The 15,246-nt window shown below is 35.1% G+C and overlaps 2 protein-coding genes and 1 pseudogene across 2 annotated transcripts; all 3 read left to right on the top strand.

The window, feature by feature from the left end:
• The first annotated feature begins 688 nt into the window (after positions 1-688).
• On the top strand, positions 689-10,678 carry LOC116104864 (embryogenesis-associated protein EMB8). Its single transcript, XM_031391296.1, has 14 exons — positions 689-1,120; positions 1,584-1,673; positions 2,108-2,169; positions 3,175-3,275; positions 3,712-3,801; positions 4,556-4,678; positions 5,209-5,286; positions 6,918-7,003; positions 7,235-7,283; positions 8,835-8,891; positions 8,975-9,105; positions 9,185-9,268; positions 9,659-9,728; positions 9,950-10,678. Exons 1-14 carry the CDS (start codon positions 870-872, stop codon positions 10,406-10,408), a joined length of 1,731 nt encoding a protein of 576 aa, XP_031247156.1. The 5' UTR covers positions 689-869; the 3' UTR covers positions 10,409-10,678.
• Positions 10,679-12,810: 2,132 nt separating this feature from the next.
• On the top strand, positions 12,811-13,523 carry LOC116147035 (annotated as a pseudogene).
• Positions 13,524-14,047: 524 nt separating this feature from the next.
• Positions 14,048-15,007, top strand: LOC116104866 (probable glutathione S-transferase). The gene is made up of 2 exons (XM_031391298.1): positions 14,048-14,538; positions 14,654-15,007. The coding sequence occupies exons 1-2, from the start codon at positions 14,227-14,229 to the stop codon at positions 14,999-15,001; spliced, it is 660 nt and encodes a 219-aa protein (XP_031247158.1). The 5' UTR covers positions 14,048-14,226; the 3' UTR covers positions 15,002-15,007.
• The last annotated feature ends 239 nt before the right edge of the window (positions 15,008-15,246 follow it).

The raw sequence follows: 15,246 nt of genomic DNA, 5'->3' as shown, positions 1-15,246 counted from the left end.
AGGCACTCCGATGCTCAAGTCAGCTAGGCTGAAATAGGCTAGTATAGTGAGGGCTAGGGAGTAGAGACGTTACCGGAAGTCTAGTCGGGGACTGTGACTACGACAGTGATGTGAAGCTCTCAAGTAGGAGCTTCGGGTGTGAAGGTGTAATGTAATCTAATGTCCCTTGTGAGAGGGCTGACCTCTGCTTATATAGTGACTGTTTGGTCTCCCAGCCCTTGTGGGAGTAGGAGTCCTAGTGTGACTCTGATACAAACCCTAGAGGAATTAGGGCGGTGGTGAGTTGTCTTACCAGTGTTCGAATAGGAAGGTGATCCCGAACAGGAAAGTAACATCGAGTAGGAAAGTGACCTGAACAGGAAGGTGACCTTGAATAGAAGACTGATCTGGAATAGGAAAGTCATCTGTGGGTGTCGTGGGCTCTAGACTTGCTCATAGGTCCAGGAAATAAACTAGGATTTGGAGGCCCGGACTTGATAGTTTGGGCCGACTGTATCTCATATCAAATGGGCCTAATCCAGATGAGACCATATCAAAATTGGGCCTAATCTCTTCCTCATTCTGTCCCATTCTCCTATTTGGGCCAATGACCATATTTGGCCCCAACATTACCATTTTTGTGCGACAATTTCACGTGTAATAAAAGTGTGGTCACTGTCATTTGTCAAGACATTTCGTCCAACAAAAAGGTTCCGTGCTGGTGAACCAGTATACGTGTCACTCTCTCACGAGTCACTATCCTCTCCACTTCTTCTGCTATAACTCATCCGCCATAACCAAATCTGTAACTACCGAACCAGACATTTGAAACACATTAAAAACCACGCCGTTTCATTCATCTGAAACGTTCTCTGGTGAATTCTGAAACAATGTCTTTGTTCGACGAATCTTCTTTACATGCTTACAAGCTCCTCTTCAATGCTCTCTCTCAAATCCCTACCTCGCACTATCTCTTCTCTCTTCTAATTCTCTCACTCGCTTTTCTTTACAACATCTTGGAGTTCCACTTCTTTCAAGATCTCTTCTCTGGCTTTCGTGGATCCTCCGTTGCCTTGACCTTCAATTCCTCTTGCTCCCTCTATTACGACGTCGTTTCCAAGTGTAAAATTCTCCACGGAAGGTCTGATTTTACTTATTTATTATTATTATTATTATTTCATACATAAGTTTGTTTCCGATTCTTCACTTCAATGTTATTAAATGCTTATAATTTGTTACAACAATAACTCACAAGTAGTAGTTGTACTTGTCGAGTAGAATGTTTAAAATCATATGTTGTGACATAATGCAGTATTAAATTTGTAATACGAAACAACAAACTATATGGTTACGGAAAAATCCTTTTACTTAATTTGTTAAATGAATCTGAATTGAATTCTTGAAGTTGCCAAATGGGAATATTTTTTCTTCTTGGGAAATTATTTTCTAGGAAACTTTTCCAGTTCGTGGATGAATAGTGAAGAAAATCTTAACATTATGAATATATGCTTTTTTTTTTCTTTCACAATTTTGTTTCGGTATTTTTGAGCAAATGATAATGTGAATTTGCTTTCAAAAAAAACTTAACATTCCTAGTCATGCAGGTATCTGGCAACTCCTTGGCTGTCAAGTCCTCATATTCAGACTACTTTCCTTCATTTCTTTGGGAGGCCTCCAAGTTTCAATTACAGACGGTAATCATCTTTCAGTTGTTTTTATATCATAAGACCATCTTCATTTATCAATTGGTTATTTAATTAATAAGTCATCGAATTTGTGGCTATGCCTATTATAAGAGTTTTCGGGGACAACAGGAATATTAAAGCTTGTTTTAAAGTTGGATAGACATTTACTTTTTGTGTAAGTAATGTGTATTCATTTAATCGAGTTAAACACTTGTTTTGCTGATTCCAATACAATCTGATAATGTATTTTTCTATATCTACTATTCTACTTGCTTTGCCGGTGTGGTTCAAAGCATCTATTTTTACTTGTAACCTGGCTTGATGGGGGCTTTTCTGTTTTCTTAAATTCTTTTAAATGTTAGATTATATCTAGACTAGCATAGTATTCTGAATGTTGATTCTAGGTTTTAGTCTAACAAATGTTCATGTCTATATTTTTCCAGACAACTTTTTCATTTACCTGATGGTGGAATGATTGCCCTGGATTGGCTGATTGGTTCTGATGGTAAATGCATCCTATTTCATTTTTGACAACTATTTAAGTTATATCTGAAGGTGGATTGACTGCTTTTGCATTGACTTATGATTTCTGATGGTAAATATATGACATTGTTTACCATTCTGCGCAAGATGCTTACTCTATGATATATTCAACATTTTATGGTCATTACTACCATTTTTAACTGTACCATTAGCCATTTTCATAACATTATCACTGAAATCTATAGTTTGGAGTGCAATTCTGAGGCCTGTATTGAGTTGCTTGTACATTGTCCGTCTCGTAGGTCTGTTATAGCTTTCTCATTTATGTAGTTTGTATGCTGTGGTTGGCATGTCTTGAAATGTCATCCATCTTTGGCAGTTATTTCTAGTTCTTTGTAGCTAATCAAATTGATATGTGTGACGTTTTCTGGTCATATTTTATCCTATTGTTGATTTTTTAATGCAATTGTATCAGGATAAAATTTCCTCACTATTCCTGATCGAGTCCTATTCTTATTATCAAATCTTTTCCTGTGCATGGCCAGTATAATGTTCCTAGAATTTTGGGTTGGTTATGCCATTAATTTTATCTGCAAATTTTCAAAGAACTATAGATATCAATTTCATTATTGTTTTTTTTTAAATCTCTTTATCGTAATTAACAATTTGGCTGACATTTTCTTTTTATCTGATAGTCGTTTTTGTTTATGACTAAAGTTTATACTTAAAGAGTGTAATATATTAATTTCATATGTGTATGCATGTGTGCTTTCTCACACACATTAAATACAAGTACTTATGATAGAATTTCCGTATTGTTTTATGATTGCAATTTGCATAGAAATACTAGGAAAACTCTTAATACATATTGTCCAGTTCTTTTAGCTTATGACAATGTTGGAATAATAATTTGCATATCATATTAAGCTAAATATAGCAATCTAGCTGCATATATGACGAAGACACTATTGTATAATATTAACAAATAATAAGTTTTTTTTTTTCGTTTTTTTTTTTTTTTAAACAGCTTCAGGAGGTTCTTTATACATGAATAATGCTATTTCAAAGGATGACTCAACTCCTATTGTGGTTGTGATTCCTGGCTTAACTAGTGATTCTGATTCTGCTGTAAGTTCACTAATACTTATTTTGTTTTATCTTTCTGATTTCTAGGCTATGGTGTTTTGAATTTTATGTAAACAGTGTTGAATATGATGAAGATACTATTGTATAATATTTGTTGAAAATGATTTTTTTTTTTATCTTTCACGCTGTTACTGTCACATTGTGCATGTACCAGGACAATATTTCCTGGTTATTTACCTAGACCAAAAATCTAAATAACTAGGTTATGGCATTTAGCCTGCTCTAACTTCTGAATTTCATCTGGTTTAAAATATTAGATGGTATATTGTAGGAACAACAAAATGCTAATATGTTAAAATGACTTGAATGATTTTTCAACAAGTTGGAACTTTAGTTCTACCAATTATTGGTAGACCAAAAATTATTGCACATTATATATGGTATGGTAACTGGTCACTTTTTATTGTATGAATTGCAGTATATAAAGCATCTTGTGTTTTGTACGGCAAAGCGGGGATGGAATGTTGTTGTTACCAACCACCGAGGGTTGGGTGGTGTTTCAGTTACTGTGAGTTTCTTATTGTTTCTTCTCTTTTAGCTTTATACATGAAGGAATTGTTTATTTCTTAAATACATTTTAAATGGAGTGTCTATCCAAGTGGAAAAGATAAGCTTCACTAAAATGAAACTTTTTGTTTGTGATTCTGTGCCTACTATGATGTGTACTTCCTGCACATCAAATGACATTGGGTGATCACTGTATGATAATCATACATACTGACTTCTTTGATAATTAATTGAGGTTGGTTTATTGTTAGAATGGAAATGCATGACTCCTTCACTTGCTTTTCTTATCTTTTTGTTCTTTTTAATACTCAAAAATCCCTCAACCTTCCCTATATGTTCATCCAACCTTGGTAGCTATGAAATATTTCAGATATGATGTCCCTAGTAGGTGGCCACAAGAGGATTTGAAGTTTTGACCCATTGATCTCTTGGTTGAAATCAAGGGCTTTTACTACTAATCCCAATCCTTGGGGTTTGCTCCATCAGTTACTAAATATGGTTTGTTGTACAAATCGATCATTTAGGAGTAATAGAGAGACTGAAAGTCATGCAGAAGAGGTAGAAAATGTTTGAAGGCTACAATGTAATGATATCAAACAGACCTCCTTCCATTAATTTTTGAGAGTGGTCCTAAATTATGGTTCTGCAATGCTAATTATTTCAAGAGATTCCCATTATTCACCCCATTGTTTTTTGTTCTATTATGACTTCAATTTCTTGTTTAATACAGTAATTTCCTGTGACAATCTGTGCAGTCGGATCGCTTTTATAATGCTGGATGGACAGAGGATACGAGGGAAGTTGTTAGTTATCTGCATCATGAGTATCCTAAGGCTCCTCTATTTGCCGTTGGAACTAGCATTGGTGCCAACATTCTGGTATGTTGATGTGGTGCTGTTTCTGCTAAATCTCATTGAAGGTTTCAAATTTCATTGCAGTTGTGCTTCAAGTTTTACCTATCGTTTTCATGTGTTGGGCTATTGGCTTCTCATTGGTTTGTAGAAAAATCTTGGTTGTTTTAACTAGCAGTAGATGTGGGCCTTCTCCAGTATCTTTTTTCTTTTAAATTTTTTTTTTCTCCTTTAAGGGCAGTACAAAAGAAATAAAATCTTCAAAGTTAGTATCATTTCTCCCTATCTTGTGGATGCAGAGTTGAATTTAGTTAAAACAAATCTGGGTTGGATTCTGTAATTTTAGGATGGTTCTGGAATTTTCTGAACTTGACTTTGTATTTTTTATGTTTCTTCTCTTCCTGGGGGCTTTTTAATCCCCTTATTTTCAAATTTATATTCATGTTGCAATAATATAAATGAAAAAAAGATTGTGTTTTTTCTCTTTATGTCAAACTATAAATTAAAATCACCCTGATATATATTTTTCTTCCTATAATCTGAATTATTTCTTTCAGGTAAAATATCTCGGCGAGGATGGAGAGAAGACTCCTCTAGCTGGGGCTGTAGCTATTTGCTCTCCTTGGGACCTGCTGGTTAGTTTCTTACCATAAAATGATGCAACTATTTGTAGTTTGACATTTATGTGGTACTGATACAATGGGTTATTTTCTCACATTCCTGTCATGAATCAGTTGCTTTATATTCAATACATGGTCTTAATATTTTGGAATCTGGTGTAAGTACTAACTGTAAGTCTTTAGGATAATTTACATCTAGTGAGTTATATTGGTATAGTGGGTTGAAAAGTGATAGTTTACATGTTGGCATAGTGAATTCTTGCGTAAAATATCCTTGGTTTGTCATAAAGAACATTTTTAAAAGCATATTTATCCTGGTTTGTCATACAGAAGCTTAAAAGTGTTCTATGGTGTGTATTCCATACATATTTAATACAGGTGCCTTCTTCAAAAATTTGTGTTCATGGGACAGAGTTTGGAAAGGACATTTGGTCCCGGTCCAACATTTTTCAGATGCAGTGTAGCCTTGAGAAACCTGAAGCTAAATTGCTCATGCTTGGAGTTTGGTGGCAATCCTGTAGAAAATGATTAGGCAGAGAAATATGGAATTCAGCAAGAGAAAAAGAATAGTGTCTTGAAGAATAATGGAGTAGATAGAGAAGAAATTCAAGGGAGGTGATAGAAGGCGAAGATACTATAGATCATAGAAACGTTCCTTACATTCAATTGAGTTAGAGCAGCATAACATAATATTATTTTGCTTGTACATAGATCTCTGAGTAAACAACTTTCTTCATGACTAAGGATAGCTAGTCTATCCAAACCCACAAAAGGACTATTGCCTAGCCCAATTCCTATAAAAAAAACCCATTGCCCAACCCAATCCCTATCAATTTGGGAGTGGGTTCCTATCAAATGGTATCAGAGTAGGCCCCACCTTTCGAGCCCACGTAGTAGGGCCGAGAAGGAGAGTTGTTGATAGGCTTTTAGGGCCTGACAGGCTTCTAGGCGAAGTAAGACTCAAAGGGAAGGCAGTAAAGCCCGATGAAAGGGGGGGGGGTGTTGTTGTGGTGTGTAACCGATGAGGGTGGACGCTTTCTGGAAAGAAGACCAACGAGGGCGTTGGGTCTCGAAGTGTGGGGGAATGTTAGGATCCCACATTAAGAGTAGGCACTCTCTCTTGGCAAACCGGTTTTCCAAGGAGAGTTCTACCCAAGCCTACAAAAAGACCACTGCCTAGCCCAATTCCTATCAAAGATCCATTGTCCAGCCCAATTCTTATCAATTTGAGAGTGGGTTCCTATCACCCTCAAATACAAAATAGCAAAATATAAAGATGGTTGTTGAGAATGATTGAAGACAAGTTACCTTAATTATTTTAAACTTAATACATTTTTACTGCATTTCTGCAATTAAACCTCTTTAATCTGAAGGCTTCCAGGGCAATCACACATTAGAATGTTTCAAGTGTTGGTTCACATGTGACTTCACACAGTTCTTAATGTTTCTTTGGTAGGGAATATATTTTGTAACTATCATTTTTCGTTCTTGGTGGTTGGGGCATCAGAAAACGATAATATTTTATAGCTCACCAAGTTTTCCTTCTTATTTGACATTGAAAAAGAAATTGAAGTTTTCTACATTCGTGATTTGGCTGTCATCATTAGCTTATTAGAGGTCATGAACTCTCTTTTACTCCTTTGCAGATTGGTGACAGATTTATATGCCGCAGGCTGTTGCAAAAACTTTATGACAGAGCTCTCGCAATCGGCCTTCAAGGCTATGCACAATTGTATGTCTATACGACCCTTTTTCGCAAAATACTAAATACTGGGTTTAATCAAATCTATTAAAAGAGGTCTCTCTCTCTCTTTTTACTTTATAGTTTAAAAAAAATTCGTGAGGGTATCTTGTAGGTTGTGATTAATGACAATTTTCTGTTATTCTGTTTCTTTCTTTTGTTGTTTCCTTTTTGGGGCTTTCTTTTGATTGACTTGACCTGAGAATATAATGGTTGTTGCAGACATGAACCTCGTTATTCTCGCCTTGCAAATTGGGAAGGCATAAAAAAGGTTGGCTTCTTCACTGTGTTTGATCCTCATCTGTGTATAGGGAACTATTGCATCAGTGTTGTTGTGAAGATAATAAAGCATTGGAAAAATTATGTTAATAATTGATTTCTACATGCTACAAGGATGGTCTATTTATTTGCTTATCTACTCCTTTTCGTCAGAACTTCAAGTTTTTTCTTCAGTAGCTGCCTTTTGGTCAAATAGAGATTTTAGTTTTTTGTTATAAGTTTCCACCATTATCAAGATTGAAGTCCTTTGTTAGAGCAAACATGTATGCCATGCAGAAGTAGGACTTGAGTTGTTAGCTTAGCCTAATTTGTTTCACAGGTATCTTAAGTCAACCAGTGTAGATATATAACAGTTTTACTGTAAATATATTATTCACTAGCCTGGGCGAACAATTTAGGTGGATGCTATTTGTAGCTGAATATTGATCATTTGCTATTAGAATAATGGGAGTAGGCATTAGAATTGCTTGTAGAGATTTATTTGCTGTTTTGTGTCGAGCACTTGGTTGGAGACTATCAGAAGATTGTGCGGGAAGACAAACTTATTTCCATTCTAAATATTGTAATTCTCAAGATGCTCTACCATGATTATCAACAGCAGTTCTTTTGCTATTATCAAATTCTTGATCTTCTAGAGTTTACAACTTCTAGGTGCTTGCTTATTGTATATAACTGGTGTACATAGGGTATAGGCCTACTGTGGCACTTATAATCCATTTTCACCTCTCAAAGGGATCAACTGCAAATGCTGAAGGCTAATATTACTTTTATGCCACATGCCACACCTGTTGACAATGTATCTGGTATTGTACTCTGTAAGTTTGCTAGGATTCCATAGTCAAATCATCGACTGCACCCTAATAAAATAATATGGCAAGGGATTCATTATAGTAAAGTTGTGTCCTCCTTTTCTGTAAGTTATGTTGTTTTATTCGCTCAGTCTGAGAAGGATGAAATTTGGGCATTTACGCTACATTTATAGGAGCGAGGAACAGGATAGCGGGAGAGGAAGAGAGAGAGATGGGAGGCCTCATTATTTTTTCTCATTTGTTTATTTAAGCAAGATGGAAAGGGAAAGTAAGGCAAGGGTTTGTCACTTCCCACCCTCTTATAACATTTCTTTTGTCTTTTCGCTTGAACTTTATACTTTTAGTTAACTGAACGGAAACTTAAATGTCTACTTCACGTGCCTCGTTTCACTTAGGCGACCACCTTTCAAGCACCTAGTTCCTTGGGAAGTTATGGGATCTAACCTTTAAGGATACCAGTGATTGACACTTTCTTCCAAAGAGCAGCATTCAAATTGATGCAAAGTTTACTTAATGATTAAACAATGATATGTACTTCCAGTCTTGCCATGTACCAAAGAGAGCATTCTAGGGATCTATTAGTGAGGCCAAGATCCAGGTTGGCAGTATAGCAATAATTTATACATATATTTCACTGTCAAGTCATTCAAGAGAAATCCTATTCTAGTATTGCTCATAATTTATATATTTGCTATGCTCCTTCCAACTAATGCTCTTTGTTTGTGTTTCAAAAGTCACGTTCTATTCGAGATTTTGACCATCATGCCACCTGCCTTGTCGGAAAATTTGAGGTACTATTGCCTTGCATTTAATCTCTTTTCTCTGAGCTCCTTTCCGTTATTGAGTTAACAGAGGTATCATGCCATTTCCTCAGACTGTGGATACATACTACAGACGATGTAGCAGTTCTACCTATGTTGGAAGTGTGGCAGTACCACTACTTTGTATCAGTGCTCTTGATGATCCGGTCTGCACTCGAGAAGCCATTCCTTGGGATGAATGCAGGTCAAGTTGCTATTGCATGCTACTCTATGATTTCTTACATCATTTTGAGTGCTTTTATAGATATTTTTATCTTTAACAGGGCAAACAAAAATGTTGTTTTGGCTACTAACCGGCATGGAGGACATCTGGCGTTCTTTGAAGGAATAACTGCAGCTTCTGTGTGGTACTTCATGCTTCCTTGTTACTAGAATTCTGGGACCTATCATTTTAATGTTCCAATGTTTATTTATTGGGTTAAATGCTCAAAGTAATCTACCGTTAGGAAAATTACTGAGTTTTAAAGCTTCTGACCTGCAGTAATTTGCTACTTAGGCTGAGAACATGAAGGACAGTATGTATCATTGAAGTTTTGCAACTTGCATAGTTTTATGGGAAACTCTCTCCAACTTGAAATAAGGGGATTTACATCACATGCTTAATTGATTTTTTGATTGATAAGTTTATGTTTTTCATGGCTCACCAATTTCTTGTTCTTCAGATGGATAAAGATGGGCAGATCTTTTGTTTACAAGTTCCCCTTTCTTATTTGTTTTTCATTATCTTTTCCTTGCAGGTGGGTAAGAGCTGCTGATGAATTTCTTGGTGTTCTACACTCTAGTCCATACATGCATGTGCAAAAGAAGGTTTGATTCATTTTTACAACCCTAGAATGGATAGAAAGTATAGAGAGTTTTACAAAGATCTTTTCATAGAACGTTTGTCACATTTGCTTTCAAGTTATTTGTACATGGCATTCGAAATTTTATGGAAGTGCTTTCCTTGTTCTAGTTAACGCAATTCAGAGGCTATTTCGATTACCTGATATATAGTTTTTGCTTTTTCTTGTTTGGATATGCTGATGCAGGAATCAGGCCATGTCCATACATCATTAGAATCCTCAATAGATCAAGGTCCTTATGTTAATGTCTCAGAAGATGGAATGGTGGCTGCAGTAGGCAATGAACAAACAAGAAATAGCATGGTGGGAGACTTACCCGAGTCCCAGAACGTTGATCATAAGATGGATAATGAAATGGTTCCAGTTACCGAGCATGACAAGCGGCTCACAGAAGCAAAGTCTGATACTGTTCCCAGCATTGCTCAAACATGTGAACCACCTACAAACATTCTGGATGTCAAATTTCCAGATGTAACTGCTGCCATTACAAGACGCTTAAACCATCTTTCACGACAGAATAGAAGATCAATATGGTTGCTTGCGTACGTCGCTATTATAACAACATGGCCATTGCTAGGCTCAGCTCTTGGAATTATCTTTCGAGGGAAGCACAAAAATGTCTTACCCGCTGTATTTACAAGGTAGTCTATGCTTGAAAACATTGTTTATTTTCTACCTGTATTTATTATAGGCAATTGCCATGCTAAGTGTGAGATCTTTACTGTTCTGAAGCCGCAACGATTATAGTAGTATACCAGTTTAGGTATCAACACTGTAATATCAATGAAGGTTATAGGTTAATTGTTGATTTCGCTTGTCCGTCTGCGTTAAACGTAAACCATTTCTGTGTTAATAACAAGATTTTGTATCCTGGTATAAAGGGTTCAGATGGGAAGGTAACCTAGTCGAGACCATAATATAAGGTTTCAGAAGGTAACGTTTATCTAATATACCATAAATTCCAATTCGTATATACATTGATGAACTTGAAAGCAAAAAACTTTGCTGCCTTAAGATTCTTATTATAGACTTTCTTTCGGACTAACTTTGTTAAGTAAGGAAACTGTTAGAATTTGAGGTGGACTTTGACTCTTTATCTAATAAGGTATTTGTTGAATGAGAAGATTGTTCCATTCTTATAAACTAGTAAGCTTGAGTGTGTCTAGTCGGTGTGAGATTCTAACACTCTCACACCCAATAAGGCTTTGTTGAATGAGAATATTATTTTCTTTTATAAACCAGTAGGCTTGAGCAAGCTTAATCAGTGTGAGATTTCAACGCTCCCCCTCACGGTCAAGCTCATATGTTGGGTCATGACTGTTGATGGAAGGAGGTAGTTGTTGGCTTTAACTTCTCATTCGCTGATCAAGCACTCGCTTAGATCTGATATCATGTTAGAATTTGAGGTGGGTCTGACTCCTCATCCAATAAGGTCTTGTTGAATGAGAGGATTATCCCTTTTTATAAATCAGTAGGCTTGAGTGTACTTGCTAGTCGGTGTGAGACTCCAATAGAAACCGATTCCTAATAGCATACATATTAATTATTTTAAGATTTCTAGATAATATTATTGTGTTTCGTTTCGTGGACGTGGATATACTGCTGAGCCACGTAAATTTTGTATTTTTTTTCTTTTTCTTTTTATTTATTTCACGTTGAGTGTTCTATATTCAACATTGTGTGTTTGGCTACATATTCTACAACAATAGTTTTGGTTAAAAATTGTTACAAGTGTTTCAGTTTCATAACTAACAGTAAACAGTTCATGCATTGATAACAAGATTATATTTTCAAATCATGGCCTCTCATCGTTAATTGTCAAATTTTAAGTACATATAGCATATCATTCCAAACCTAATTTGATCCTACGTTAGTACAAAAAAGTAAAAAACTATAAGGATGTGGGTATTGCCATATTGTTGCCGAGATCAACATTCAAGGGTTCATATATTGCTACTTTGAAGTTTGAAATTAAAAAAAGAATAATACTACTCATCACAAACACTTATCTCAAATTTTGCATCCCAAATGATGTGTTACGATAGAGTATTGTCATATCATTCTATGAAACATCACTTCATTTACATATCATACCACATATGATGACACATCGCTTGCGATATATGAAATTTGACATAATTTTGGGAAAATGTAGTATTATTGTTAGTCCAAAAGTGAGTCTCTCCAAGTCTCATCAATGTATTCAAGAATCATCAGTGAAACTGAGATTAATTTTTCATTGTGCATAAGCAAAGAAATTAATCCTTTTATAGATTGGATTACATTGGAGAAGTAAAAAGCTTTTATTGGAGAGGTCTTCCATCTACTGAATCAAATTGAAGGTTTGACCATGTCTTGAAAAGCTTCACTTCTTCTCTCATATGATTCCTTAGTGCAATTCTAATGGGAATATATGCTTAAATTTTTTATATAAAGGTGATGGGAAAATGTTTTAAATCTAACAAAATAATCTAGAACGCCATTAGTTGTTTTGCATAAATGATATTAATATAGATAAAATATTCTAAAGGAATTTTTTTCTTTTTCTTTTTGAAAGATGAAATGAAAGGCCAAAGGAGGATGCATAATGCCTTATATATTTAAGATGAAATTATTACCTATCATTTAGTGAAAAATCTTAACGCCCAATATTTTATGCTACAATGAAATGAAATAAACATATGCATAATACATTAAATAATTTAATGAACTAATGTATACAGACATTACCATTTCACTGACATCTCATTTATTTATTTCATTTTATAACACTTCAATTAGTATGAAAAAGCTTGTATATCTAATATTATTTTACTCATTAATTAATTATTTCATGTGGTGTGAATCTGTTAGTTAATCCACTTAGAATTGAACACTTTTAATTACCCATTTACATTAAAATTTCCTTGGGTGAATACCAACTATTTTAGGATTCTTATTCTTTGAGGATTTTTAAGTTCTTAGGTTGAGAGAATGTGAAATTTCCTTCTTCGCATCACCATTATATAAAGAACTTGAGCAAATTGCCAATTGCACTAGGGAATCAAATGGAAGAAGAATTGAAACTTTTAAAGACATGGTCAAGTCGATATGCTTTGAGGATAATTTGGGCATTCAATTTGAATCGATTGACGAAGACTTGGCCAACAAAAGCCCTTCACTTCTTCAATATAAAAAGATTCCTGTGCTTGTGCACAGTGGAAATCCAATCTCAGAATCACTAGTGATTCTTGAATACATGGAAGCAATACCCCTTGCTGCCTCAAGATCCTTATGAAAGAGCCATGGCTCGCTTTTGGGCTTGATTTGGTGATGAAAAGGTATCCGTATGTATTTGTTTTACCATGATAACCTAATTAAATTAATATTATAGGATGACCCTGTTTGTGAATTATTCTAAATTTCATTTACTTCTCCGCTTCTACCATCCTCTACACACAAGGGAAAGAACAAGAGGAAGCTAATGATGTAGCCCATGAGAACCTAAAATTCTTAGAAGAAAAACTAAAACTAAAACTAGAAGGAAATAAATTCTTTGGTGGATCTTGCATTGGGTTGGCTTGTTGACGTGGTGAGTGTCATAGAAGAAATAACTGGTATGAAAATTCTATTTGAGGAGAAATTTCCATTGCTATCAGCTTGGAAGCATGAGTTTGCAGAAGCACAAGTAATCAAAGATAGTTGGCCACCTCATGACAAATTACCCATCAAGTTTCGTGCCATGCGTGAGAATCAGCTCAAGATTGCAGCAGCTAAATAAATTGAGGTAGAGAATAAATATAGCCACATATGCAATGCGTTGTGTGAAAAGCATTGCAAATGCTAAGTCTCAAATTTTTACTATTCTGAAGTCGCTTCGACTTAGTTATGTATCAGTTCCAATGAATAGAATACGCAAATTCCTTAAATTCTCTCCCATATTTTTTATTTTTTTCCGAACAAGAGATAAGGAAAGAAAAATGCGAAAAAAATTCAGATTTGTCTAATGGATATGACAGAGGTCTTCTACCTTTATGTTCGATGGGCAAAAGCTATACATACAACATCTCTTGCTAAACTCAATTTGGTTTTTGGTGCCTCTTTTTTAGTGTAGAAAAACTAATACACATAAATTTTCATCTAATTTTCAACATATTGACTACAATTATTGGAATCTTTGTACATAAGTTAGAAAGATATTCCACTAAATAATGACAATGATTTCCACAAAGAAGATAAGATTGATGGATCTTCCTTTAGCCCCACCTTTTGTCGCTTTTAAAGAGAAAAAATATGCCTTCATAAAATTTGAACCTACTACCAAGGTTTTTCTTTGTCCTTTTACCCATATCGATTTCAATTTGGAAACAAACTCTTGTCCTTCTTGATTTGTCATATTTTAAAACCTCTTTCCCTTCACCTTTGTATTTAATGAAATTTTAAGCAAAATTCCCAGCCATTAGAAATATTACAGAAGGAATCACATGGCAGAAGAAGTGAAGCTTTTGAAGACATGGTCAAGCCTTTTTGGTTTGAGGATTGTTTGGGCATTGAAGCTCAAGGGCATTCAATTTGATTCAATAGATGAAGACCTCACCAACAAAAGCCCTTTACTTCTTCAATACAATCCAGTTTACAAGAAGGTTCCTGTGCTTGTTCACAATGGAAAATCAATCTCAGAATCACTAGTGATTATTGAATACATTGATGAGACTTGGAAGCAAAACCCTTTGCTGTCTCAAGATCCTTATGAAAAAGCCATGGCTCGCTTTTGGGCCAAATTTGGCGATGACAAGGTAATCCATTAAACCTCTTTATGAATTGGTTGATTTTACCAAGATTAATTATATGCAAGCGATATTATAATATGACCCTTTTGATGAATCGTTTCAAATTCCATTTATTGATCAGGTTTTATCATCCATATGGAGTGTGTTCATCAATCAGGGGAAAGAACAAGAGGAAGCATTACAAGTAGCCATGGAGAACTTGAAACTCTTAGAAGAAAACCTCAAGGGAAAGAAATTCTTTGGGGGGGAGAAGATTGGATTTCTGGATCTTGCATTGGGTTGGCTTGCTAATTTGATTTGTGTGCTAGAAGAGCTAAGTGACATTAAAATTATAGATAAGGAGAGATTTCCTTTGCTATTAGGTTGGATGCAAGAGTTTTCACAAGCGCCACTCATCAACGAAAGTTGGCCACCTCGTGAAAAATTGCTCACTAAGTTCCAAATTATGCGTGAGAATCAATCCCTTTAAAGCTTGCAGCTGAGCTCTGCTCAGCTACTTAATTTGTTTTTTATTATGTTTTATAGTTGTTGATTGTCCATAAATGCTTTTTTCTTTTTCTCGTTTACTAAAACTTGGAATAAAGTTTTATTATGAGCGTTTTTTTTTTTTAAATATCGATGGTGCAGTGAAAATATCATTAAATAAATGATGAAAACAAATATGTGTAAGAAGTTATATAAATGAGCCTCCACCATCTCAATTTCTCACAAGAA

The sequence above is a fragment of the Pistacia vera genome, unplaced genomic scaffold, assembly GCF_008641045.1.
Source record: "Pistacia vera cultivar Batoury unplaced genomic scaffold, PisVer_v2 Contig487, whole genome shotgun sequence".
NCBI lineage: Eukaryota > Viridiplantae > Streptophyta > Magnoliopsida > Sapindales > Anacardiaceae > Pistacia > Pistacia vera.
The sequence above is the reverse complement of the archived record's forward strand: the minus strand, read 5'-3'. Positions and strand labels throughout refer to the sequence as shown.

Coding starts and splice junctions, on each gene's coding strand:
- LOC116104864 (XM_031391296.1), top strand. CDS start 870: ATGTCTTTGTTCGACGAATCTTCTTTACATGCTTACAAGCTCCTCTTC. Junction 9,269..9,658: donor ATAACTGCAGCTTCTGTGTG/GTACTTCATGCT, acceptor TTTTCCTTGCAG/GTGGGTAAGAGCTGCTGATG. Junction 9,729..9,949: donor ACATGCATGTGCAAAAGAAG/GTTTGATTCATT, acceptor ATGCTGATGCAG/GAATCAGGCCATGTCCATAC.
- LOC116104866 (XM_031391298.1), top strand. CDS start 14,227: ATGGCAGAAGAAGTGAAGCTTTTGAAGACATGGTCAAGCCTTTTTGGT. Junction 14,539..14,653: donor CCAAATTTGGCGATGACAAG/GTAATCCATTAA, acceptor TTTATTGATCAG/GTTTTATCATCCATATGGAG.